The sequence below is a fragment of the Aspergillus glaucus genome (assembly GCF_001890805.1).
Source record: "Aspergillus glaucus CBS 516.65 unplaced genomic scaffold ASPGLscaffold_27, whole genome shotgun sequence".
Taxonomy (NCBI): Eukaryota; Fungi; Ascomycota; class Eurotiomycetes; order Eurotiales; family Aspergillaceae; genus Aspergillus; species Aspergillus glaucus.
The window spans coordinates 87,520-111,313 of NW_019170479.1; the positions used below are offsets into that span (position 1 = coordinate 87,520).

Sequence of the window (23,794 nt, forward strand, 5' to 3'; positions counted from 1 at the left end):
GGTGAGGTGTCGTAATGTCATCGTCTTCTCCGGGACTGCACGAGGCTTCTAAATCACGTGATCCCCAGCGGAATTCGCGGTCGGAAGAATCATATCGAAGACGGTCATGGCGCCGTTCTAGAAGCCTACGATCGCCCTGCTTATTTTGACGGTTTCATTCTCACAGTACGGAGTACAGAGTAGAGGCTATACAATATGAATTCGTTATAACAGAGCTAGGGCTAGTCCATATCCAAATCGAACTTCAAATGCACTAAGACAAAAAAAAAAAAAAAAAAAAAAAAAAAAAAAACTAAGGGGCAATGCGACGGCATAATTCATAATTCAGTATAGGTCGTGTCAGGTTCACGCTTGCAGAAACCAGGGACAGGTTGACATAATTGACAAAAGAAGGAAAGACTAGAGAGGACACCCAGGAAAAGTGCCCCGGGTATCATCGTTCGACTGAAGTCGAATATATCGCTTGAGCAAAAACCAGATCGTGTATCATTTACTTCCTCTCGCGCACCGTAGAGTCATTGCCATTAACTTCTTGCGCACCAGTCGAAGCAGCAACAGCATCCAAGGGAGGAATGCGGTCAATGTTGGTCTTGTCAGACGCAACCTGTGCGGGGGTGGCCTGTCCATTTCCATTCTCGGGCACCAATGGTGTCATGATTGGACTGTTGAAGGCCTCTGGAGAAGACTGCCAGCGTGCGACGTCTTTCTTCAGTTCTTCGAGCTCCTTCTGGAACCGCTTTCCGAAGACATCGAGATAGTAGGTTGCGCCATTATGGATACTCCAGACGAACACCGCCATCAAGAACCCAGCACTAGCCCACCGGTACCAGAACCAAAGGGGACACGGGAGCATGGTCACGAGCGCATAGGAGTACTGGATCAACATGAAAGCAACCGACTGCAGGGATTCAGGAAGGCTCAAAACGATCTTGCCAATCCAGGCATTTGCATAGGACTTGCGAAGCCAAGTAAAGCTGGTCGGCCGACCTGCAGCAATCTGCTCCGCGCGACGTACTGTGATCAACAAATGATAGGCTATCTGCCAGACGAGATACGGGACAGTAGCCCAGATGACCATAGCACCAAGCGAATAGTGCTCTGGTGAGCCGGGCTCGCTATATTTGATGGCATAGATTGCCGGGAACCTCTCCTTCAGCGTCTCCGCAGAAGTCAAGTGGACGAGACAGTGCAGCGAAACAGGCGGCATGATGTGGATAAAGAGACTGCAAAAGCACCGTTAGAACTGAATTTCCCTGAAATGCAAGTGGTGGAAACCTACCTCACGACCTTGTCCATGCTATGGAAGACAAGCGAGTTCCGCCACATTGCAATTGCAACCACGTTGTTCCCAAACACCAAACAGAACGTGCTGATGAACAGTCGCTTTGACTGTGGGAACACCCAGAAACTCAATATGCACATCAAATTGACGAAGTAGCAGAGATCCGCCAAGAAATAGTGGTATCCCTTCTTGTGATACCGGTAGTATCGAATCGGCATGAAGTAAATCAGTTGGACACTGAACCAGATGTAAAAGTATTCCGGATACGCTCCAACCAGGTAGCCACTAATGAAGATGTTGAGGACACCCGCGATAAACGAAATCTTCTCACGCAGGCTCACCGTCGCCGTCGCGTTCCACTGCTTCCCCAATCGCTCCACGCTAACCTTCATGCGACGGCGGTACTTGTCAAGCTGTTCATCAGCCGTCGGAACGCGCCTCTTCCATTCTTTGACCACTTGGTCTTTCGCGTTCATCGAAGTAGACTTCAGTTTCTCGCGCTGTTTGTTCACCCTTTTCCTTTGCGCATCGATGGCCTGCTGCCATTTCTCCAGCCGGTGCGGCAAAGAGAAGGTATCCAACAGATCAAAGATCGAAAGCTTGTCCAGTGGAGGGAAGGTTTCCCAGTCCTCCTGGTACGAGCTGCTGCCATTCGAGAATGAAGCATTGCGCGACAGTCTGGGCGAGGCAGGTGGCGAAATAGACCTGTTGCTCACAGATGCCAGATCTTCCGTATCAAGAAGGGGGTCATCGTCCATTGCGGTTGCCTCCAACTCCGGGGACAACGCAGCCACCGATGGCTCCGACTGGCGACTTTGGAAATAACCAGTGTCCTCCATGATTAGTTTTTGTTGGAAGGAGAAAATCGTAGGACCGTCCCGGTGGTTCGGATAAGGACGACTGAGAAAGCGGCTGAACGTCAGCATCCCCATTGTCAAAGAATTGATCGCCGTTCTTCTTCACACAAAAGAAAGACAAGAGACATCAGAAGAAGCAAGAAGCCCTCTGGAACGAGGGGACACCAAGGGTATCCCCCTGCCCATTTATCTGTTTGTTCCACCAAACCGACAAGCACACCCTCCAAGAGTCACGCAAGTCACGCACCTTTTTTTGAACCGTCAAAAGATCTCCAACAAAGTTTGGTTTCCAATCGCAAACGGCAGGTGGTCAAACACAATCCTCCAGTTTCATTCAAAACCCAGAACGCATGGCTTGTCGGGGAGCGACCAGAATCAATCAAGTCGACAACGTGCGCTCATCCAAGGCGGTGCGGCGGTCGCTGGCTGCACTGTTGGGGATGCGTGTCTCCATCGGTGTCCCTGATTGGTTAATACAGGGATGATCCGCGACCGGGGTTTTGCCAATTATATTAGTTAGGCAATTATTAGTTATGCCTTAGTGCCTGCGATACGAGGCATTAAGAGGGTGGGGAATAGTTAACTACTGTAGTTACTTGAAGATGTACCTTACTGATGCTACAACAACTATAACCACTAACAAAACAGGAACAATCATGGCATGTACAATTCAGAGTCCTGCATAGGCTGCAAATAATATGAAATACTTAACCGTTCCTTGCCTCCAGGCGTAGGATGTCCATCGCGGCGCACAGAACTCTTCAAATACCCCTCCGTCGCCTTGTGCAGAGAATCGCCCATATTCACAATAACACAGCCATCTTTGGGTTCAATAAACCTCCACTCATTCTCCGACCCGGCGAGCCCTGTTGTATAATCCTCACTGTACCGGAGGGTAAGACTCTCACCATCTGTATGGCCGGATGGAGAGGCGTCTCCCGATGTTTCCCCCGCGGTGAATTATTCCGGATTTAGACGGCATCCCGGATCAATGCAACGTGTTTTATTCTGGTTGGCGAGCTAGAACACAACCAACAGACGACAAATCGACAGCACCGAGTACATATTCGGTTGCAAGATCCTACGCATAACAAGCCATGGCACCTGCAATGGTGATTTTGATAGTGAAGAGGCCACATGGCCTACTTTCTTGCCCAATGAGACTCGCTATGGACCAACTAAGCACAGAGTGCCTGGATGTTACTCATATCAATCGGCGCTGTACAACAAGTAGAGCTGGACGACTGCAGTCAGTGCCGCCTAGTTTCCATGAGCAACGAATATGTCAGGTACACGGGTACAGACTTACCAGTGAACTATCAAAGCCTTCCGCAACCTTGATATCCAATACCCTTCTCTTAGGAGGCTTGGGATACCATGTCTTTGTTTGAGGAGCACACCCCAACGAATCGTTCTTCTCCGTACTCTCCCGTATATCGGCCACCTTCACGTCTCCCACAAGCATCTCCCATATATAGATAGACTCCTTAGACACCTGGCGCACATGAACAGTAGTTTGTTTATCATGTTCATGCTTTGCCGTCTCCACAGCAGCATTCTGCACAATCATGTCAAACTTCCCATAATGCACCGACATGGAAAATTCGACCAGGTTATCTTTCTTCCCATCCGACCTTGGTAATCGTACTCTCAACGGTCGTGAAATCCCAATTACCCTGTACATTTCAAATAAAGGCAGCCCTGAGCCATCGCGAAATTCACGACCCGTCCGCTCGCCGTGTTTCTTCCCTGCCACTGCAAAGATGGTTGAGCCGTCTCTGTCTTTGACGATGTAATCTTCTGGTGAGTGATCATCGCATTTTGGCTCGATGATGAGATTAGTTTCTGTTGTGGCGATGTGTTCTGGTCGGATGGCGATGGGGAATGGGGGTTGTGAAACGGAGGTATTGACTCCAGCCATGATGCAAAAGTGTTGTTCACAGGAGATATATGTAGAGATGATAATTGATATAATCAAAATTGTTTGCTGGCGGTGCTATTGTTATTTAAATAAGGTTGAATTTGCACAGCCACTTGCCCGCATCTAGCCTTAGCATAAACCCCACATTAAATGCCCTATCTCGTATACAACTTTGTGTCCAAGACCGCAACCTGAGGCACTTGAATGTTGAGGCCATGTTGAACCAGATATTTTCCACCATGGCTCCAGGCACCTCCAAAACACCCATCTCAACCTCAATAAACACAAGCTACACACACGCTATGGCCCTCGCAGCCCTCCCTCGGGAGCTAATCGTTTCCATATCTGAACAGCTCGAATAATGCGATATCAACGCTCTTTATCAGACAAATGTGCACTTGTACGATTTGTTAAATGAGGTTTTATACCAGCAGAATGTCAGTAACTTACAGGGCGCGGGCGCATGGCGGGCTGTCGAAAACGGTAATGCGGATGCTCTTATGAAGTTCATCGCATATGGGCTGAATATTCATGCTTGTGGGCAGCCATCGAATTTCACTGTCAACAAGGCGCTCGTTGGTGATGACACTGCAGCGGAGTATGAAGAGCATGATGAGGAGAAAAGAGAAGAAACAAAAGAAGAAGCAGCTGAAAAAGACAAGGAAAAAGAGAAAGAGAAAGAGAAAGAAAAAGAAAAAGAAAAAGAAAAAGAAGAGGAAGAAGAAGACCTTTTTCTTCGATATCATGGTGAGTTATTCGAATCACGCAAAGCAAGTCACTAACCCAATTGTCACTCAAGAAAAGCTAACAAATGCACACAGCCAATGCCCCCGTCCCACGACAACCAACCTCAACCGGAACCGCTACCTCAACCAGAACCGCTTATATGCTACGCTGCGAAAAACAGCAATGTATCTATAATGCAGGTTCTGCTTGCTCACGGCGTATACCCAGACGCTCGCAACGAGAAGGGGGAAACGCCATTAAAAATCGCATCCAGAAAAGGCCATGAGGGTATCGTATGGTTATTGCTATACGAAGGTGCTTATGTGAATGCTCTTGACAACACCCAGAACAGTGCAGCTTCATATGTAGTAGAAAATGATCACTTGGAGATCATTGCGGTTTTGATGGAGCATGGAGGGACCATTCCTTGGGTAGTGTGTGTGTGATTTATGCTAAGAAAGCTTGATCTTTGAAAACGTGTGAAGTATGTTTGCTTTTGGAGGTCCGTTGCTTATCGTTGGATATATCATACAGATACTGGATTTGATATACCAGTGTCACCGTTCTTGCTATCTACACTATTTCACTGACTTGACTTGGTTGCCAATTTGATAAAAGAGACCGATACCGTATACCCCGTAGCAGACGAACTATTAGGGCTAATGGTGTAAGTTGGGTTTTATCACGTACTACACCTTGCATGATACTTGCTATTCCAGATTTGCAGATAACTGAAGAATATAGAAGAAACATGAGAAAGTAACAAGTAAAGAAGAGAAAGATAGAAAAATAACAACAGAAAAACAGTATGTAAAAGCAATAGAAGTAAATTTAAAAAAGAAATTTACAAAAAAAGTCATGGTACCGGTACCGGTTTTGACGTTGGTCTAACCAGCTCACTTATCATAGGCAGCCGTAGCTGCCTTCGCTATCCTGGAGCCACTTCTATAGGCTCAAATTCGTGGTGTCGTGTTGTGTCGTGTGTCGGCGGTAAACGTTAGGCATCCAGGTCTCGTCAGGCGGTCGTTCCTCCTTTCCTTTCCAATTCCTCCCTTTCCTCCAATTTCTCCCATTTTCCTCTAACTCGTGGTCGGCATGGTTGGCGTCAGGGTGTCGGGTCCTGGCAGCTGAGTTAGACCATACGACCAAATGGTACCATGACACGAGGTAGTTCTGGATTGTGGTATATAAAGATTTTCTCGGATTAGTAGATATTGACGAAGTGATATTCCTATCTAAACTAGTGTAGCCATCAACGAGAATATCGAGTCTGGGGAAGAAAAGGAGGAGAAGAGAAATCTGTCTACAGGAAGAGGTTTTATAGGGGCTGTGTGGTGTTTGTCTTGATTGTCTTGGGAGCATCTTTTACCATGTTGATGATGTTTGTCGATGTTGGCGTAGATGCGGCGTTAAGCCGTCACAGATAGCGAACATCATAGGTCGACCTACCGAGCAAAAATCTACAAGCACCCGATCAGCTTGCAACTAGGTGATTAGTCCCGCGCCATCTCATCCTTCGCGTCTTGTAGATTATTTCAGACTGGAATAATGAAATGGCTCCAACAATAGCACTAAAATGGCTCCATTCCCTTAAAACCGGTGCGTTCCATGTATAATAACATCATCCATGAACCTGAGACTTGTGTCTTGCTAAGAACCACAATCAGTGCATGTCTGAGACAGTGGTTGGGCTCTATGTACAGTATCTTCAACTTGCTCACACTTCTTGTTGTTGGGTGTGAATGGGGTTTTCGATTAATTCATGACTTCGTGCAACCATTCTGTATCAAAAAGGTGATGTTGATGTTCTCTAGCAATAGATACCCTCACACATGGAGCTACAGACCACTGCGAACAACCTCGACAGGAGCATTATTCAGAATAATAGAAGGTTGCATCCAAGCGGTTAAATGTCGGTGCCAAAAGGCCCGACAATCGGCATAGCGCATGGGGTAAAGAAGATTTCCACGTTACGGGGAAAGCCCTATCATCTCCCCCAGCCCAACATCGGACATCTTGGCAAAATACGACAAGACGCTCCGTCTAGACATAGTGGGAGCCGGGGCCTCGAGATCCCCACTTCACTCAATCTTGTCTGTACGATAGGACGGACACAGGAAGGAAGTGCTTGGCGCGACTGGCAGCAACAAAAATGTCCTCTTGGCGCGGGGAGCCGCCGGAGTATCTCCGCTCACCAGTGGTATAAAAGACCGTGGTGGCACTGCAGGATGTAACATGAAAACCTCCGTGAGTAGCAACCATGGCATCACTGGCAGCCATGTCCTGGCCGGGCCTTCTCCCCGACTGGTCCAACCTCCACGTTCTCCATCGCAACATCTTGCCCCCCCGCGCACACTTCTACTCTTTCGCGGATGAGGATGCCGCCCTCACGTTCAATCGCGAGAAGAGCTTTTTTCACAGTCTCAACGGGACCTGGAAGTTCCACTACGATGCATCGCCCTTTGAAGCCCCAATCTGGGAGAGGGCCAATGTCACTGACTGGGATAATATTGAAGTGCCGGGCGTCTGGCAGATGCAGGGCTACGGGCGCCCGCAGTATACCAACATTGACTACCCCTTTCCCGTCACCCCGCCAAACGTCTCGTACGTGAACCCCACGGGCTCGTATTGGCGTGAGTTTGAGGTGCCCGCCAACTGGGACGGCCAGCAGATTCGTCTGCGGTACGAGGGTGTGGATAGCGCGTTCCATGTCTGGGTGAACGGCGAGGAGGTCGGCTACAGCCAAGGCAGCCGCAACCCCAGCGAATTTGACATTACGGATTATCTCTCGTCGGAAAAGACAAACACACTCGCGACCCGCGTCTACCAGTGGTCCGACGGCTCCTACATCGAGGACCAGGATCAATGGTGGCTGTCGGGGATCTTCCGGGATGTTTACCTGATCCCATTCCCTCGTGCCTCGATTTCAGATTTCCACGTCGTCCCCGAGGTTGACGACGGCTATAAAAGTGGCACACTACGAGCAAATGTCACTATCCAGGGTGAAGATCGAGACATGAGCATCAAGGTTCTGTCGCCCAGCGGCGAGGTTCTTGACAGGTGGTCCGGGTCTTCGTCTGATCGCTACTCAAAGAAAGTCGAAGGTGATGACTTCCAACTCTGGTCCGCCGAGATACCGAGCCTGTATACCATCTTGATCGAGTTTAATGGCCGCACTATCAGTCAAAAGGTTGGGTTCCGCCGCATCGAGATGAGCGGCTCGAACTTTCATGTCAACGGAAAGCCGGTCATTATCTATGGCGTGAACCGCCACGAGCACAACCATCTCTCTGGTCGGACAGTCCCATACGAGGCGATGCGCGCGGACTTGATTCATATGAAGCGCTCCAACATCAACACGATTCGGACCGCCCATCAGCCCCCTCATCCGGCATTCTTCGATGTCGCCGATGAGCTGGGCTTCTACGTTATTGCCGAAGCGGACTTGGAGTGCCATGGCTTTGGTAATCTCGAAGACACTGAAGAGCAAGCCGCTTCATGGACGTCCGATAATCCTGAGTGGACTGATGCGTACCTGGACCGGGCCAAGCAGCTCGTGGAGCGCTACAAGAACCATGCCTCAGTCATCATCTGGTCGCTCGGAAATGAGTGCTTCTACGGCCAGAACCAGGCGGCCATGTACCAATGGATAAAACAGAGAGATTCGACGCGAATCATCCACTACGAACAGGACCGGGAAGCGGAGTCGGCCGACATCTACAGCCACATGTATTCCTCGCCTGAAGAAATGCGGGAGCACATGGAGAGCCACAAAGATAAGCCTCTCATTTTGTGCGAGTTTGCACAGTAAGTACTCCATTACTCTCTTTGACGAGCGACCCGCTGACGGTACTCAAGCGCCATGGGTAACGGGCCTGGAGGATTAGAAGAATATATTGAGCTGTTTCGGTCAGAGCCACTCTCCCAAGGAGGACTCGTCTGGGAGTGGAGCAACCATGGGCTGTTAAAGAAGGAGGGTGACCTCGAATACTATGCATATGGTGGTGACTTTGGTGACGAGCCCAATGACGCGGACTTCGTCATGGACGGCCTGACACTCTCGGACCATACTCCTATGCCCAGTCTCCTGGAGTACGCGAAACTTATTCAGCCTGTCTCCATGGCCTTGACTGAGGACACGAAGCAGATGATTGTTACCAACCATTACGACTTCGTCGACCTTGGTGGACTGGATGCCTCGTGGCACATTGTTCGGGACGGCGAGACCACAGAGGCCCAGAGGTTGGAGCTCCCCCACATTCCCGCCGGGGAGAACCGCACAGTGGACTTGCCATTGGATAAGGGAACCCTCTCACAGGAGGCGTGGCTCACCGTGGAGTTCCGGCTGAAGGAAGATACGGTGTGGGCAGAAAAGGGCCATGTTGTTGCCTGGGACCAGCTGCACCTGATAGGTGCTCCTGCAAAGCGCTCCATCCACGCCGTGGCTCGCGATGTCGCAGGGCTGGAAGTGCAGCAGGATCGAGCCAAGCTCAGGGTCAGGAACGGCAAATCGACCTTGGGCTTCGACCTGTTGCAGGGAAATGTCACCTGGGAAGTCGATGGCGTAAACCTGTTCCAGCGGGGCCCCGAGCTGTACTTCTACCGGGCCATGACCCAAAACGACGAGTCGAGCGAGGGCGACATGGCGGAGTGGGAGGAGACCAAGGTTGGTACGATGCACACGCAGGTGCGGGATGTGACCTGGAAGACGTCGGATAACGAGGTTGTTATCCATTTCAAGGTTCGCGTTGCGCCCAATGTGCTTGAGTGGGGGGTGGAGGCAGACCTGATATACACCATTGCCGCGGAAGAGGCATTGTTGCGCGTTCAGGCTAGCGGAGAGTTCGTTGGCAAGAACAAACCATCTGTCGTGCCCCGTATCGGACTTTTGACCATCATGCCGGAAGAGTTCAACGAGATGAGGTGGTTCGGGCGCGGTCCAGGGGAGAACTATAAGGACTCGAAGCAGGCGTGCCGCATTGGTCGATACGAGGCTGCGGTCCACGAACTGTACACGCACTACGATTATCCGCAGGAGAACGGGAACCGCGAGGACCTGCGGTGGTTGCAGGCCTCCAACGGCGCCCTGACGCTCGACGTGCGTCGCGTGGGCGAGAGCGCGCCATTCAGTTTCACGGCAGGACGTTATATGCCGTTCGACCTGGATGACGCCAAGCACCCGCACGAGCTTCAGCCGCTGGATATGACAGTGCTCAATCTGGACTACGACAACCACGGGCTAGGATCGGCGAGTGTGGGACCCAGGCCGTTTGAGAAGTACAAGTGCAAAACGGAGCCGTTTGACTTTACGTTCGAGCTGAGCCTTGCCTAGTATAAGAGCGAAAGCGGACATTGGTTCTCTCTGTATATAATCTATAAATAGGTAGAAAGATTCATGTGACATCAAATTGCCCAGCCCAAAGCCTGGCCACCGCGTAGATGGACTGCCCAACCCGGTCAGATGATCTGGAGACTGTCTATAACACGCGAGAATGTCTCTTATTCGGGAAAGGTGGATGTGGCATGAGTAAATGAGGCGTGTCTGTATCGGCTGCCTGTTTTGATTGATCAATGTCGTTCTCGGATTTCGACCAAACCATCGACCGAGAATGATCTTTCCCGTAACATCTTTCAGGTCAGCACAATATCTTCTTCTTGGTCAAATCTGGACTGGAATGGCGAAAAGAGACTTACCGCGTTCTCATTATGATCCATCACAAATAGTCCACAATCATCCTCTGTGAAAATGGTAAATGACGGCGTGTTCCCAAGCTTCCCGAGCACACTACTGTTATAATCATCGTATCTTCCTATTGTGTGACTTTATATATCATTGGCCTCCGTTCTTTGCCGCTCAAACAACCTCTCAACCATTACCTACCATCGACCATAATTACTCCATCCCTTCTTTCCATCTCTAGAAGCTCCAGTAGTCTCATGAAGTGCTTGTTTCTCTTTTCTTTATCATGCAACAAGGAGCCGCACACCATAGAGGTAAAGAAAAAATCTCGAATGCATCACCGACTGGGCGCTATCTAGGTATTCAGCTCATTTGCCGAACACAGCAGATTGTTGGACAATCACGGTCAGCAGAGATATCACACTTGGACTACGAGCTAAAGACCATGAATGCAGAGAGGGAAAAAAACTAAAAAGAGGGGTGAATGAAACTGTTTCTCATCATCTCTTTCAATCCATTCCATCACTGACACATTCCAGGCCTGAACGCAACCCCGATCTACAAGTTCAAAGTTGGAAAAGATCACTGGCATAGCTGATAGTAACATCTGCTACGGTGATGGGCCAAATCAGTGGCCGCTTAGCACCCATTTTATAGGGCTCGTAATTCAGCTTCAAGACTACAACCGGCAATGGTTCATTAGATTGATTAGATCAGTGTGATGAGAAGTTTTGTAGAAGATACAAATCCAAAGATGCTTGATACCATAGAATGCTCATAGTCTAATTACTGTACAACTTCCGATCCTCTCCAAGCGTTGATTAGAAGCTCGACTCGCGATCGATCCGCATAAGACAGCATATTTACATTTGCTCCAACAGCTCACACGAGCTACCATGATCGCTCACGAAAACGAGTACCTTAGTAAGATATCACTTTGTCGGTAGTCTTTCCGCCAGCACGCCGATAATTGTTTCTCGTGCCCTTTGGCGCTCTTAAGTGGGATGAATTGGGAAGTAGGAAAAATAACCGGCCGGAAGGAGATCTGTAAACGAATCCTTCCCCCATAAAGATCGATCTGGTAATTTTCAAACAGTACTTCAGTCGAATTTCTCATTTGATCGAGAGCCTTGGAAAATGGAATCGCATCGCGTAGCGAAACGTGTACATGGTAGTGTGGTTCATCGCCAGTTGGAGGCCCTGTCACGACGTGCCCATCAACAGAAGTTACTGGTATCCCATGCTCTCCAAGGATCCTGTCCAATTCTTGTCTCAAATTGTTGATTCTTTCATCGACTTCCGAGGATGGTTCCGTGAGATGCGAGTCGCCGAGATAAGAATAGTGGACGCTTATTTCACCTTCGACGTTCATAGGGGCCGGAAGTGTGAGTTCCAGTAGCTCCAATGCCATGCTGATAAATCTTTTCGACTTATAACCAGCAATAGCTGTCAATAATCGTGAAGTTGAACAAGACGAGGAGGGAATTTGACGGAGAAATGGAAAAGACGAGATATATTGACAACCCCGCTTGGTATTTATGTACTTTGTACAGTTTGTTTGCTTGTGCGATTGGGCTGCAGGATTATCATTCTACTGTATATCCTTGAATAGAACGATCATGCGCATTAGATAAAATTGATAGGAGATTATCACATAGAGTGCTTCGAATAGTGATATAATAGTATAGCGGCCTAACCTTCCCTTCCTTTCTTCTACTATCTCTACATTTACCATATTTATCATCAAAGCTAAAAGAGCCAGAAAATGACACCCTATACCCTGGAGGAGGCCGTCGAGCCAGGAGACCTCATCATGGTCTGGGCTCCTGGTAAAGCAGAAATGCTCCTCGTCAAGTCCACTGGCAGCGAGGCTACTTCAGCCGCGTCCTCAGTCACGGCGAAGATTATCCCCTGGCACATTCCAATAGAAGAAGGATACTGGACATTGGATGGACCGGTTATAAACTACTGGGAAGAGGACGAGTCGAAGAAGGGTGAAGACAAAGACAAAAACAAAGATGACGACGACGACCCTAGTAACTACCAAGAGACCAACCTGGACTTCTTTCTCCAACAGTATAAGCCCACTGATACAGAGATAAAAGTGTTCGTGCATCCGCATGGACAGTGAGTTTTGCTACCCTTACTCACGCCCTTTGGTATCCGTTCTAATCTCCAATATTGTGGACACTGCAGAGATGTTCTTCAATACTACTTTGGTGACGAGTGCCCTGAATGTTTTGGAGACCCCATTATCTGTCCCGGGTGTGGTGGTGTCAGTATGCGATATCCAGAACACTTTGGTTGCTGTTCACTCAAGATTGCGTGCCCCCATTGCATGGGATACCACTTCTCGCTTGATGACAAGGAGATGAACCAATATCAACAAGAGCTTGCAGACCCAATATTCAAGATAAAAGATGCAGTACCTTCATCCGAGGAGGATCTAGAGCGGCTAAATGAGGATTTAGACTTGGCTACAGAGGAGTATATCGATCACAAGAGATACAGACATGAGCTTGTCAATTCGCGGAGGAATGAAATGGGCTATCCCATTTACAACCTAGACAAAATGACAGAGGGGATGAGAGAGGGGATGGATGAGATTAAGGAGGCATTGTCCAAGAAATTGGATGGCACTAAGTAAATGGCTACAAACTTTCGTAGCTGACAATAGCTGACCATAGCTGACGATTATATACAATAATTCCTTTGCTCAGAAATCCTTTAGAGCAGGCTGGTAGAAGATTATCTTGTAGCAGTTTTCTTGTAGTTAGTAGTTTCAATATTCTGACCAAAACAACAGTAGAAGGCTCATACTCTGATAATTACGGTTGCCTGGATTTCTCCCCCCCTCTTGTTCAAGGTGGAAGCCACTCTCCAGCTTCCCAGGCCCGGAAGATGCAGCGAGAGCCACTTGAATCTGGAGAGAGGAGGAAAGAAAAAGGAAATCATCCGTTTCACGTGTAGTTAATGACTTTACGGCCCCTGGGTTGGTCCAAATACCGAGGGAACAAAGCACCCGTGAAGTCGAGCCACCCCGTCGAGACGACCTACATTAGGCAGCTTGATAGATATAGATTTGACCAGTCAATGCGATACGGAGCTGGCCAGGCAAGTGACGCACCAAAGCACATTTTATCTGTAGCAGCCTACCTGGGAAATATCTCACTGGTTGAGCAACTCCTTGTACAGGGCGTGGATGCGAATGCGAGAAGTAACATCTTTGGCCAGTCATTGCGAAACGCTGCCTTGAAAGGCCATTTGGATATTTTCCGGCTCCTGCTTAACAAAGGAGCTGATGTTGAGGGCGGGAGCTACTCCCAAACTGAAGGGACCTGCAGGCAGTGGAAAGACGATACGACAAGGAATCTCTTGGAGCAACAGTTTTCTGGAATATCCCATGTGGCTAATACTACTGTTGAAGCGGCAGCCCAGAAGGGCCATAAAGAGATATTGCAACTTCTTTTACGACCAGAATTTCGCATTTCACGATCAACTTATAGCTATCGGAGGGCAATTATCTTTGCAGCTGAGGGAGGAGATGCTGAGATTTTAGAAATCCTTACTGCAAGTGCTGATTACAGCAGTATGTCAGAGAGGTCACTTCAAAAGCTCTGGAACCGTGCACTTCGACGTGCCTCATTTTATGGTAAAACAGAAACCATTCCCCCACTGCTGGACAGGGGAGCGCAGATCAATTGACAATAACGAGTATTATGATCTTACAGTTTGTACGCCATTAAGACTTGCCACTTTCAACGGTCATAGCCAAACGATTTTACTGTTACAGCAAAACGGGGCCAATATTAATGGCGGACCCGATCAACCACTTTATATGGCAATCTTGAATGGATTCGCCCAGACCGTGAAGTTGCTCCTAGATTAGGGAGTTAGCGTTCATTCTGTTGTTTCAAGGTTTCTGGAAAGGGCAGCGGAGTATGGAGAAGCAGACGTTGTTCGGGTTTTCATAGAGAGAGGTATACATCAGGTGCCTGGTCGTTCCGATAAAGGAGAATGTGCCTTGTACTGCGCAAAGTCTGCTGGAAATGAGCGTGTTGTGAGAGTACTTGGAGAGTTTGGGATCACTGAAGATACAAGTGCGAATTGATAGAATGCACCCTTTTCAGAGAGTTTCTTTCCTGTCCTTCTGTGATAAATCCTCAAGTCTATCAGTGCGAGCCCTGTTCCCTATAATAAATTAGCAGAGATCTTTTAATAAAATCGGACAACATACAAGATCGACCCTGTTTATCATAAACAGTATAGATAGCCACCAGAAACGACAAAACGACAATTGTCCGACCAAAAAGTTCGGTCACAGCTAGCATCGGCCAACCATCTTGGAAGCCAAATAAAACCGCAAAGACGAATAAACACACATGGACCAATGAATGACAGATCAATTCAAAGGCAGAAGGTTTCGTGGAAATGATCAGGGCTGTGAGCCATATGAGGGAGGCTGACAGTGCACCTTCGAACAGACTGCCCCAGAAGGGGGCCCATTCGGGAGAGGGCGGAAGCGAGTCGAAAAATGCTTCCCAAAAGTCAGACATGATGGGATTCAGGCAGAATTGGGCTGTGGAGTTGAATGGGTTGACTTTGAGGGGGAAAGTTGAGACTTGAGAGGCCGGAAGAAATCAGATCCCCAACAGAGAAGTATTGTCCTGCGCTACTATCTTAAACAGCTTACCTAGGGTTTATGAGAGATGGAGAAGATGATGAATAGCAAGGAATATGTGATATTCTGGAAGAAGAAGAAGAAGAATGAAGAGAAGAGAGGACCTCGGATGATCTCTAAGAGGAAATACAGTCTAGCCTAAAGGGGTAAAGTGGATGGAGTAGTAGCAGAAAAATATACAACAGCTTCACTCACCCATGGCAAGCATTTTGTTCCACACAGTAGGCAACCACATTGGCAGAGTCATGGAGGGCTGCTCCACGCAGCATTTTGTTAAAAGGGGCTGAGTATTCCTCATTGTTGCTGTGGGCATTGACCAGGGTTTCAAGATCCCCGCACCGGTTTTCCCGGCAGGCTGCGAGGGGCTTCGGGGATCGCTTGGGATGTCATTTTTCAGGTTTTGAAAGCACAACTAGAAATAATATAGAATAATAGAAAATAGTAACTAGTTAATCCAAGATATATAGTAAAGTGGCGAGCCAGACAAGGCAGGTGGTTGGCACTAAACCACAATGAGAAACTAGTCATAAGGAAGGAAAAAATCCCTAAGTAGGCTCTCAGTTGCGGGCCAAAATGCTTAGCTATCAGTTTCCATGCTAGCCAGTTTTTTGACTTTGTAATTGTCACTTTTCATTCTTAACATAACAAGGTCATGATAAGGTGACCATCACCTTTTTAACAGAAGCCCTATGATTTGAACAATATTCTAATATCATAGGGACAAGCTTGAATATAAAACGTAAATAAATATTGAGAGCTATAACATAATGAAACGCCAAAGAAACCTATAACAAGACCAGATTGAAAACCACTAACCCAGATATAAACTCGTCACAACACCCTTCTCTAGGTACATTTGCTGAACCCCTCATCACCTTCCCAAGACTGCTTCTTGTCCATATCAGGCTTCTGCTTGACCTGCGTATGGACCATAATGCCACAGTAGACAGGAGTGCCCCCAGCATTTGCGTACACAACACGGATAGGCGTGTGCGCTTGGCCATTAATCTTCGTGTCAGATTTGATCTGCTTCGTGCCCTGCCAGAAGACAGGGTATTCCAGCAAATCGATATTGGTCTTCTTGCAGGCAGCAGGGTCCCATTCAAGCTTTTCCCCGTTTCTGTATGCGTGCGGGTATCCAGTCTTGTCAGCGCCTTTGACGCCGGCCTTTTGGACAAGTTTTTTGGCTTCATCGACGCTGACAGTCCAGGTTTTGGAAGTGTGCTTGGCCTTTGTGGTGTCGGTTGCTGTGCAACGGACGGTTTCCTGGGTGGGTTAATTGTGGTTCATTTCAATTGGTAGGGATTGGATGACTTACACCTGCACGAGCTTCGAGATCAACGGGCGTTGCAAAGATGGGACTTGCAAGGAGAGCAAGAGGGAGGATGACATTGAAAAAATGCATTTTGAGTGATTTCTTTAGCAAAGAGATTGATTAATGTTGGATTGAGTGCAGAGCTTGATGATTGAGATAGTTTGTTCTCAGCGGGAAAGAAGCTCTGCTTTATAGCTTTGCCTTGACTGTGTTACGAAAGTTATCTGAAAACACCTCATTGTCAGCCTCAGGATTCCATCACCAGCACAAGATTCATTACATGGATTTGAAGCATCCCTGTCCCATGGGGCGGTTACTATTAGAAAGACGAAGCGGGAAAGAAATACTACGTACACATCTTGACACGGGGATGGTGATAGATACAACGACACATAAAACGAGATAATACGATTGGTTGATTCAAAGGATTTGTTGGAAATAACAGCAAAGGATGGATATGAAGTAAGCTTGGTTGGAGGCTGTTTAGGGTTACTTACGGGCGGAAGATCGACTGGCGCAGGGGCACCGCCCCGTTCCCGGTCGGCCCCGCAAGGCAGACGCGGCTGACATCTCTTCTCTCGACTCTTTCTATTTAACTCTCTGAGATCCGTCCAGTGGTGGAATTCTGATAACACGCACAAGACTCAAGGAACCCACCATGTCGACACTTTCGACCAACCCAGACTACTCAGAGGAGTTCGAGGACAAACCACTCCCTTTGAACTTGTATGACGAATATGACGACGAAGAAGATCTCTGGGTCAAACCAAGACTAGAAAACTTGGTCAATGGGACGTTGACTCCCAAACAGCTCGCCATCGACGTTGACGCTATGATCACAGAGGATACAAACCGAAAATTTGACGAGTTGATGAAACGACCAGACCCCCGAAATCTGACCGAGGAAGAGGAAGAAAATGAGAGCAGCATAGCGCCCCATCCCAGATCCCATATCTCTCTATTGTTCTCTGTCATTGTGCAACTGTGTACGGCCTTTCCAGCCTATCACCCGGGACAGACTCATATTGTTGAATTTCTTTTCGCACTGCAATCCCTCTCCCGCCATGAAGTCTATACAGGTCTGCCTCCGAAAGACCCTAGCGAGCCGTATCGGACTGTGACACTCTGGCCTCTCGAGGAAGATGGAGGAGACTGGCAGATGCTTTCGTATCTTTTTAAGGAGGCGATGAAAGGTGCCTAGTCCTCCCCTGGCTAGCTAGATTTGTGATCAATGGTCTGACTTACACTGGGGTTTTTAGTATGGCTTGCTCCATATCGCTTGCGGAACCTCAACGCCGCCATGGCCCGATTGGCTTCCTTGAAACTTTGCAACTGCGATAGATATAGCGCTCTTCTATATATAATGCCGTCAAATAATGAATATCTTGATTTGGAGGAGCGTCCCATCGATGGGCCGAACAGACTGGGTAACAATTTGATTGCAGCTGCCCAGTGGATCTTGCCACTGGAAGAAGGCCATTTTGCCTATCAAGAGTGCAAAAAGTTTGAGAGTGAGCCGGAGTGGCCACATATTTGGTGTATGGTGCATTGGAGGGAATGGAAGCGTCAGTTTGCTTTTGTTGCGGGTGATGAGCGATTTGCTGCAAAGTACAGGGAGGTGGCCGAGCGGTCTTATTGTCAGATGCTTGTATACGAGGAGGAAGATTCCAAGGGCCAATAACAATAATCAGTATCAATCTGCTAAAATACATTGTACCTTCCACGACACCTGCACCAAATGAAGCCTTGGTGCATCACACTGATACTTCATCCATTCCTTTTGCAATATTGCCATAACATGTAGAAGAGTATCGTACCTCGGCATACAGAATTGTCAACGAAGTTTTTCCTGACTGGGAACGCGACACCCGGGTTCCCTTTCTCGCCATTGAAGTGTGGGGGGACCGCATCTATATCGCCATTGGCATCAACCATCATGATTACAACTTTGGCACAGCACACAAAACCAAAACCATTCTTCCAGTCTACGTGCTTCGACAGCAAGGGAAAGGGCGGGGCTGGGCTCTCATAAGATGGCCTCAAGAGGATGAGCCCCTTGGTGCGAAACTAGCGGATCTTCACAATGCCAATGGGTTTGACGTCAAAACACCTTTCCTGGAAAACTACAACTCATGAATTGTACACGCCAATCCCCGTGAGCTTCCTATATGAGGTGCTACTGTGTTGAGCTCGAATTCTCAGATGCTTGCTGCTTTGTGTAATTAGCTGGAGGTCATATACTTGCGGTGGTTGGGTGAAGGCGACGCTTGGACTTTATGCGTGGATTAACAGTGCTGTGGGATTACTTTCTATTGCACCGTCATGATTACTATTCCACTAGGGAATCCCATTGAGTCTCTGTTCACTTTTTGGGTGCTTGCTATTATAGGCTTTAATTGTGTATGACCCCAACCCACTCGAATCACGTGGCCCTTTCAAGTCAGCGAACGCGAAGACATAGAGAAATTGGAACAATTGCTGCGGGGTCTTGAAGAAGTGCGGTTGAATGTGCTCAAGCAGCTGGGGAATGTCTACGAGAAGGGTATACCAACCGATCGAATCAAAAAATTTGGCTTACAAATAATGGGATACATAGTTAACTAACTAGTTATGTATCTACCTTCAGGCCCAGCATGTGACCCTGCCCCAGGATATCACCGACTTCCTTTTTTTTTTTGTGCATTCCTGGGCGGACTGGGTCGCCAACCACCATATACTTGAAGAGGAACTGATGTTTCCTGGATTTGAACGAGTCATGGGTAACTCCATGTCCTTGGAACGCAATATGGAGCAACATCATATTTTCCAGCCCGTGCTACAAGAAATCCTGGCTTACAGTGCTGAGACCCGGCCAGTGGACTACCAGGTGGCTGTCTTACAGCATCTGATTGAGGCTATGGCCCCAAGTTTCCATCAGCATCTCAGACAGGAAATTATGAATCTCGTCGCGATGGAGACCTTTAATGGGCCTGCTCTGCTGAAGGTCTACAAATCCTGTGAGGCTGAGGCAGGTAAACAGAACAAGGTAAAGTACCTATCCTAACACATTAGGACTGAGGAATTGACCAAACCGAGCGCAGTATGTGGTGCCGCCAATGGTCCTTGGCCTCCGCGACGTCACGTTCGAGGGGGGTAAGTTTGGAAACATTTCGGATCTTGGCGCTTTCTTCCATGCGACTTTTGGGGAAAGCCTCATCCATTAGCCTATGCGATGATCTCCTAGCAAGGTGGCAGGATTATGGATAACTGTTAGACTAGCATTTCGCCGAGTGGATTGGAATTGAGTGCAAGCGGGTTGACCTTGCTATCTATCCAATCACTGGTGAGAGCTAAATGCTGTGCAATGGTGGGTGTGGGATTTAAGGAAGAGCTCTGCTGGCAGAGCGTCCGGAAAGCACGGTGGTAGTGGGTGCCAGTCAGGCAAGCTTTGCTCAATCATTTCTTTAGAGTGAACCATCTTTGATTTCAAAACTTGTGCCCGGGGAAGTCTGATTGGAAACATGAGGCGCAAATGCATGCATAGCTCGTATATTTTAGCTCTCCCCTTACAGGGGTAGTGTCTTCTTGTCGTGGCGAGATCCCAGAATGGCGTCAACCCTGGCGTGATTCTCAGGGAGCGACTGGTTTGTACCATACAGGCAGGCCATGCAGCGTTGGTATTGGCATAAACAAGGGCTACGATGCTGTCGCCAGGCTCTTGTGCTCCCATTATGAACTGGACCTACAACCACTGTCTGGATTCATGACATACTACGTGCAAAGCATCAGCGCACTGCTGTCGGCGTCCCTAAATCTGGCACTCGAAGCTCCAGGCGCCGCACGTCCTGAGCTCAGCTCACTTGGTATTATTGACGACCGCCTGAGGACCCGGTATACAGGCCCTGGGGCAACAGTGGAGATTGGTGATTGGTGGCTAGCATGATTGGATGATTGCTATTACTCGAATATTATTGGCTATTATCTGTACTTGTATGCTTCGCCTTTATTGACCAATTAGAAGGCTGAATAAGAGAGTGAGCTCTCGACTGGGTTTCTAGCAATAGGAAGAGCAGCCCTAAGTGGTAATTGATAAATGGACTTACTGAAGACCAAGTAATGAGAGCGATCATTTCTTATTATATTCATTCCTTTTCGCATGCTTTCCTCTCAGGTATAGCTACTATTTAGGTCCCCATTAGTCCATACGACATCTCAACATTAACAATGCAAGTCCTAGTACGGTAGCCATACAAATCAAATCCGACTCAAAGCTCCATCACTCATTGGTAACCCCAGTGACCAAAACCTGTACCTTAAAGTTCCCACTCTCCGGATACGGCGTCGTAAAATCGCGCACAAATTCAACATCCTTCTTTGTTGTCTCGTACAGCTCCATATCGAAGCGTCGCATCAGCGTGGCAAGGACTATAAATAATTCCGCATAGGCAAGGCTGCACAATATCAGTCAAAGCTTGTGAAGCAGTAAATGGATGGATGGATGGATGGATGTGCTCACTTCAACCCCTGACATATACGACTTCCCCGTGAGAAAATCACGAGATACCGATCTAATCGCTCTCCGTTGGCAGCGGCTCGGATCCATCGCTCTGGGTCAAAGGCGTGTGGGTCGGGGAAGATGTCGGGGTCCATGAGGATGAAGTTGTTTATTTGGCTGACTGGGGTCTGGTTGCTGTTAGCATATATCTTCGATATCTGTGAAGGACGGGGAGCGTACGCCAGGTGGTATGGTGTAGTCTTTGTACACAAGTGTCTCGGTAGGAGCAATCCTGGGAGATCGACTTGCGAGCCCTGTTGAAAGACGGAGGGTCTCGGTGATGACTGCGGACTGAATTATCGTTAGAATGACCGGGCGTCAAATAAGATAACCGATGCTTACCAGATACGGTAATTTCTCTAAATTATTCCAAGTCGGTCGCACATTCGGCGTGGGCATGAACTGCTTCAGCTCCTCGCGGAGTTTGTTCCGGATATTGTCTCTTGAGAGTAGGTGATATGTTGCAAGAGAAAGCGATCGAGCAGTCGTCTCCGTTCCAGCATTTACTAAACTGAGCTCCTCGTTCATAAGTCGCTCAGGCGTGCGTAGGTGCTGCGGCATTTTCGGTCCAACAAGTGTGCTGAGAATGGTATTCTGCTTGGCACTCGAGGGGTCTTGAATGGCATCGAGACTCAATTGATACATACGATTCTTCTGGTCGACAAGAGCCGCCACAGTGGGACTCAACCAGCGTAGGACATCCGTCGGCAATGCGTTCGTAATATTCCAGAGGAATGGGAAAAAGTACATTATATGGCACACCGTGAAAATACCATTAATGCTGTCCCTCACATGTGCATTGAAACCCTCTTGGTCCAAGTTTCCGAAGTCGTGTCCAAATATATAAGAGTGGATTACGTCGGCGGTCAACCCGGCATATCCAGCGTCGATGTTGACCACGTTGTGTGAAGAATAGGCTTTTTGAAGTTGAGAACAAATTTTATCAAGTCGCTCATAGATCAAATTCTCCATATTTGATATGGCCCGCTTTGAGAAGAACTTTTCCAACGGTGCGCGGCGCTCGCGATGGGCCTCCGGGCTAACACTGGAGAATGCCGATCCGTCTGCTCCATATTGAGCGAGCCAGGAAGCATCTCTTTCGCGTTTTCGGGTGCCCCGGGGGAATGTCTCCTCGTAGTAATCCGGGTCTTTGATGTGTATCTCACGGGGATTGATGCGGATAATAGGTCCTATATGGATTTTGTGTTAATATTAGTGGACAACGGGTGCGATATTACTGACCATATACTTGGTGTAACCGTTCAATCTCCCAGATATACATGCCCCGCTTGATGACATTGTAGTAGAACTCGTAGGCATATGTAATGGCCGCCAGTTTGGGCCCGGGAATTTTTCTCAGCGGATGGAAGTATGGCCGGTATATGCTCCGGAGCAAAATGTAGGCCAGCAGCCCTAAACCCAATGTCGTGAAATGGGCCATCTCGACAATGTAAAATTAGAAGATGAAATTCTACAAATTTATCTTGAGGCATCTTTTATAATGTGGAAATTGACCGTACTTTTTAACACATGAAGACCCCGATCTTCACCATTCGCACAACTAACCCCGCTTTGATTAGCACGAGTCCAGGCGCTTGCAACCGCAATGTTAACGGAATCATTTCAAGGGTGAAATCAATTAGCTATGTGATATACATAGCCGTTCCCTGGTTTCTTATAGGTCCACTCGGGCCTTTTTCCTTTCCTGTTCACCAATCGGCTCATAGTAGCCTCACTTCTGCGCTTCCTTCGCTCGGGCCAGCATTGCCTGCATATTCAAGATAGAGTAACGCCTGATTTGCTAAAGTGACATTCCAGCCCCTCGTAATGATGCTAAGATACAGACCCCGCATTGAACCAATGTCAGAGAGCTTTAACAGATATAATACTATACTATGTCTGGAGAATTATTCTTTCCTTGGCGCTCGATTCAGCCAACCTAACATCAACCGATCGTGCATCCAATTCCATCTTGCTGTTTGTTGCATGTTTATCACCATCCATCAAGGCATTATCTTCCAAGTTATGGTAGATCGTTGCGAAAATAGTCAACTTTCACAAAGCAAGCTTCTCTGTTCTATTCACTAAGGCTGTAGATATGAAGAAGATGAGACTCAGCATGAGGAGTGCAGCAGGTAGACTGAGCCATTCCCACTTGACCGCAACTTGAACTTCAGAGTGAATTACTGTGCCGCTGGCCGTAATATAATCGTCAGCTGGCTCTGCATCCATGTCCAAGTCAACGAAGAGTGACACAGATTGTTTGGCCTCTGCATGACTAGTAGCAATTGGAACCTCTCGGAGGGGATAAGTGAGTATTTGATATATGAACGGGTCAAAAGCAAGAGCTAGGGTGGTTATCGTCGCTCTAAGAGAGACCATCGAGAGCCCTTTGTGTCCGAAAGGGATAGTGAGTGATTCGAGGGGGCCGCGACTGGCATCATCGGTGCGCGGTTTTCCCAGAATGCATTGACACCTTGGAATCGAGGAAAAGCGAGAGCGAGCGGAAGAGCCTTGTGATAGGCAACGGCATGCGGCTGCTTTTAATTTCGCGGGTTCATTCTGAGGGGAGACTAGAAAGAACATCTCCATCTCATGGTCGATCATAATGCCTTTACCGGGTCGGATTCTGTCTGGTTCAATCATCATGGCTGCATCGGAGGTGCTTTGGGGGTGCTTTGTAGCCTCTCAATAGTAGAGCTCGGGGGTTTGGATGACACCTGGTCCAGCAAAAGACCACACAATCCGGTGCGTTCGTTGACTGAGAAAAAAAAAAAAAAAAAAAAAAAAAAAAAACA

General features: G+C 48.0%; 13 protein-coding genes across 13 annotated transcripts; 6 read left to right on the forward strand and 7 right to left on the reverse strand.

Moving 5' to 3' along the window:
- Nucleotides 1–260: 260 nt before the first annotated feature.
- On the reverse strand, nt 261–2,489 carry ASPGLDRAFT_77302 (glycerophosphocholine acyltransferase). Its single transcript, XM_022549889.1, has 3 exons — nt 2,387–2,489; nt 1,280–2,182; nt 261–1,223 (listed from the first exon to the last, which is right to left on the reverse strand). Exons 2-3 carry the CDS (start codon nt 2,119–2,121, stop codon nt 491–493), a joined length of 1,575 nt encoding a protein of 524 aa, XP_022396563.1. The 5' UTR covers nt 2,122–2,182; nt 2,387–2,489; the 3' UTR covers nt 261–490.
- Nucleotides 2,490–3,348: 859 nt separating this feature from the next.
- On the reverse strand, nt 3,349–4,085 carry ASPGLDRAFT_61414 (uncharacterized protein; the record flags this gene model as incomplete). The annotated part of the gene is made up of 2 exons (XM_022548472.1): nt 3,449–4,085; nt 3,349–3,399 (listed from the first exon to the last, which is right to left on the reverse strand). The coding sequence occupies exons 1-2, from the start codon at nt 4,058–4,060 to the stop codon at nt 3,349–3,351; spliced, it is 663 nt and encodes a 220-aa protein (XP_022396564.1). The 5' UTR covers nt 4,061–4,085.
- A 91-nt stretch (nt 4,086–4,176) lies between these two features.
- ASPGLDRAFT_918370 (ankyrin repeat domain-containing protein) lies at nt 4,177–5,269 on the forward strand. Its single transcript, XM_022550508.1, has 2 exons — nt 4,177–4,807; nt 4,882–5,269. The coding sequence occupies exons 1-2, from the start codon at nt 4,592–4,594 to the stop codon at nt 5,230–5,232; spliced, it is 567 nt and encodes a 188-aa protein (XP_022396565.1). The 5' UTR covers nt 4,177–4,591; the 3' UTR covers nt 5,233–5,269.
- A 1,074-nt stretch (nt 5,270–6,343) lies between these two features.
- ASPGLDRAFT_918376 (uncharacterized protein) lies at nt 6,344–6,800 on the forward strand. The gene has a single exon (XM_022550509.1). The coding sequence runs from the start codon at nt 6,395–6,397 to the stop codon at nt 6,728–6,730; it is 336 nt and encodes a 111-aa protein (XP_022396566.1). The 5' UTR covers nt 6,344–6,394; the 3' UTR covers nt 6,731–6,800.
- Nucleotides 6,801–7,046: 246 nt separating this feature from the next.
- ASPGLDRAFT_158093 (putative beta-galactosidase) lies at nt 7,047–10,205 on the forward strand (the record flags this gene model as incomplete). The annotated part of the gene is made up of 2 exons (XM_022542406.1): nt 7,047–8,593; nt 8,645–10,205. The coding sequence occupies 2 exons, from the start codon at nt 7,047–7,049 to the stop codon at nt 10,116–10,118; spliced, it is 3,021 nt and encodes a 1,006-aa protein (XP_022396567.1). The 3' UTR covers nt 10,119–10,205.
- A 1,006-nt stretch (nt 10,206–11,211) lies between these two features.
- ASPGLDRAFT_52101 (uncharacterized protein) lies at nt 11,212–11,907 on the reverse strand. The gene has a single exon (XM_022547671.1). The coding sequence runs from the start codon at nt 11,875–11,877 to the stop codon at nt 11,371–11,373; it is 507 nt and encodes a 168-aa protein (XP_022396568.1). The 5' UTR covers nt 11,878–11,907; the 3' UTR covers nt 11,212–11,370.
- Nucleotides 11,908–12,231: 324 nt separating this feature from the next.
- ASPGLDRAFT_29425 (ankyrin repeat domain-containing protein) lies at nt 12,232–14,355 on the forward strand (the record flags this gene model as incomplete). The annotated part of the gene is made up of 4 exons (XM_022543851.1): nt 12,232–12,593; nt 12,663–13,109; nt 13,547–14,055; nt 14,198–14,355. 4 exons carry the CDS (start codon nt 12,232–12,234, stop codon nt 14,353–14,355), a joined length of 1,476 nt encoding a protein of 491 aa, XP_022396569.1.
- ASPGLDRAFT_52102 (uncharacterized protein) lies at nt 14,134–15,155 on the reverse strand. Its single transcript, XM_022547672.1, has 2 exons — nt 14,704–15,155; nt 14,134–14,657 (listed from the first exon to the last, which is right to left on the reverse strand). Exons 1-2 carry the CDS (start codon nt 15,020–15,022, stop codon nt 14,593–14,595), a joined length of 384 nt encoding a protein of 127 aa, XP_022396570.1. The 5' UTR covers nt 15,023–15,155; the 3' UTR covers nt 14,134–14,592.
- Nucleotides 15,156–15,993: 838 nt separating this feature from the next.
- On the reverse strand, nt 15,994–16,552 carry ASPGLDRAFT_29426 (uncharacterized protein; the record flags this gene model as incomplete). The annotated part of the gene is made up of 2 exons (XM_022543852.1): nt 15,994–16,413; nt 16,466–16,552. 2 exons carry the CDS (start codon nt 16,550–16,552, stop codon nt 15,994–15,996), a joined length of 507 nt encoding a protein of 168 aa, XP_022396571.1.
- Nucleotides 16,553–17,076: 524 nt separating this feature from the next.
- ASPGLDRAFT_158094 (uncharacterized protein) lies at nt 17,077–18,222 on the forward strand. Its single transcript, XM_022542407.1, has 2 exons — nt 17,077–17,655; nt 17,722–18,222. Exons 1-2 carry the CDS (start codon nt 17,121–17,123, stop codon nt 18,141–18,143), a joined length of 957 nt encoding a protein of 318 aa, XP_022396572.1. The 5' UTR covers nt 17,077–17,120; the 3' UTR covers nt 18,144–18,222.
- Nucleotides 18,223–19,076: 854 nt separating this feature from the next.
- Nucleotides 19,077–19,972, forward strand: ASPGLDRAFT_1503794 (uncharacterized protein; the record flags this gene model as incomplete). Its single annotated transcript, XM_022542141.1, has 2 exons — nt 19,077–19,487; nt 19,543–19,972. Coding segments are annotated over 2 exons (534 nt in total), but the record flags the coding sequence as incomplete, so codon positions are not given.
- A 745-nt stretch (nt 19,973–20,717) lies between these two features.
- ASPGLDRAFT_135798 (cytochrome P450) lies at nt 20,718–22,437 on the reverse strand (the record flags this gene model as incomplete). Its single annotated transcript, XM_022541406.1, has 5 exons — nt 20,718–20,892; nt 20,958–21,124; nt 21,177–21,287; nt 21,339–22,186; nt 22,239–22,437. The coding sequence occupies 5 exons, from the start codon at nt 22,435–22,437 to the stop codon at nt 20,718–20,720; spliced, it is 1,500 nt and encodes a 499-aa protein (XP_022396574.1).
- A 597-nt stretch (nt 22,438–23,034) lies between these two features.
- Nucleotides 23,035–23,714, reverse strand: ASPGLDRAFT_85477 (uncharacterized protein). The gene has a single exon (XM_022550334.1). It carries the CDS (start codon nt 23,643–23,645, stop codon nt 23,052–23,054), a length of 594 nt encoding a protein of 197 aa, XP_022396575.1. The 5' UTR covers nt 23,646–23,714; the 3' UTR covers nt 23,035–23,051.
- Nucleotides 23,715–23,794: the final 80 nt, after the last annotated feature.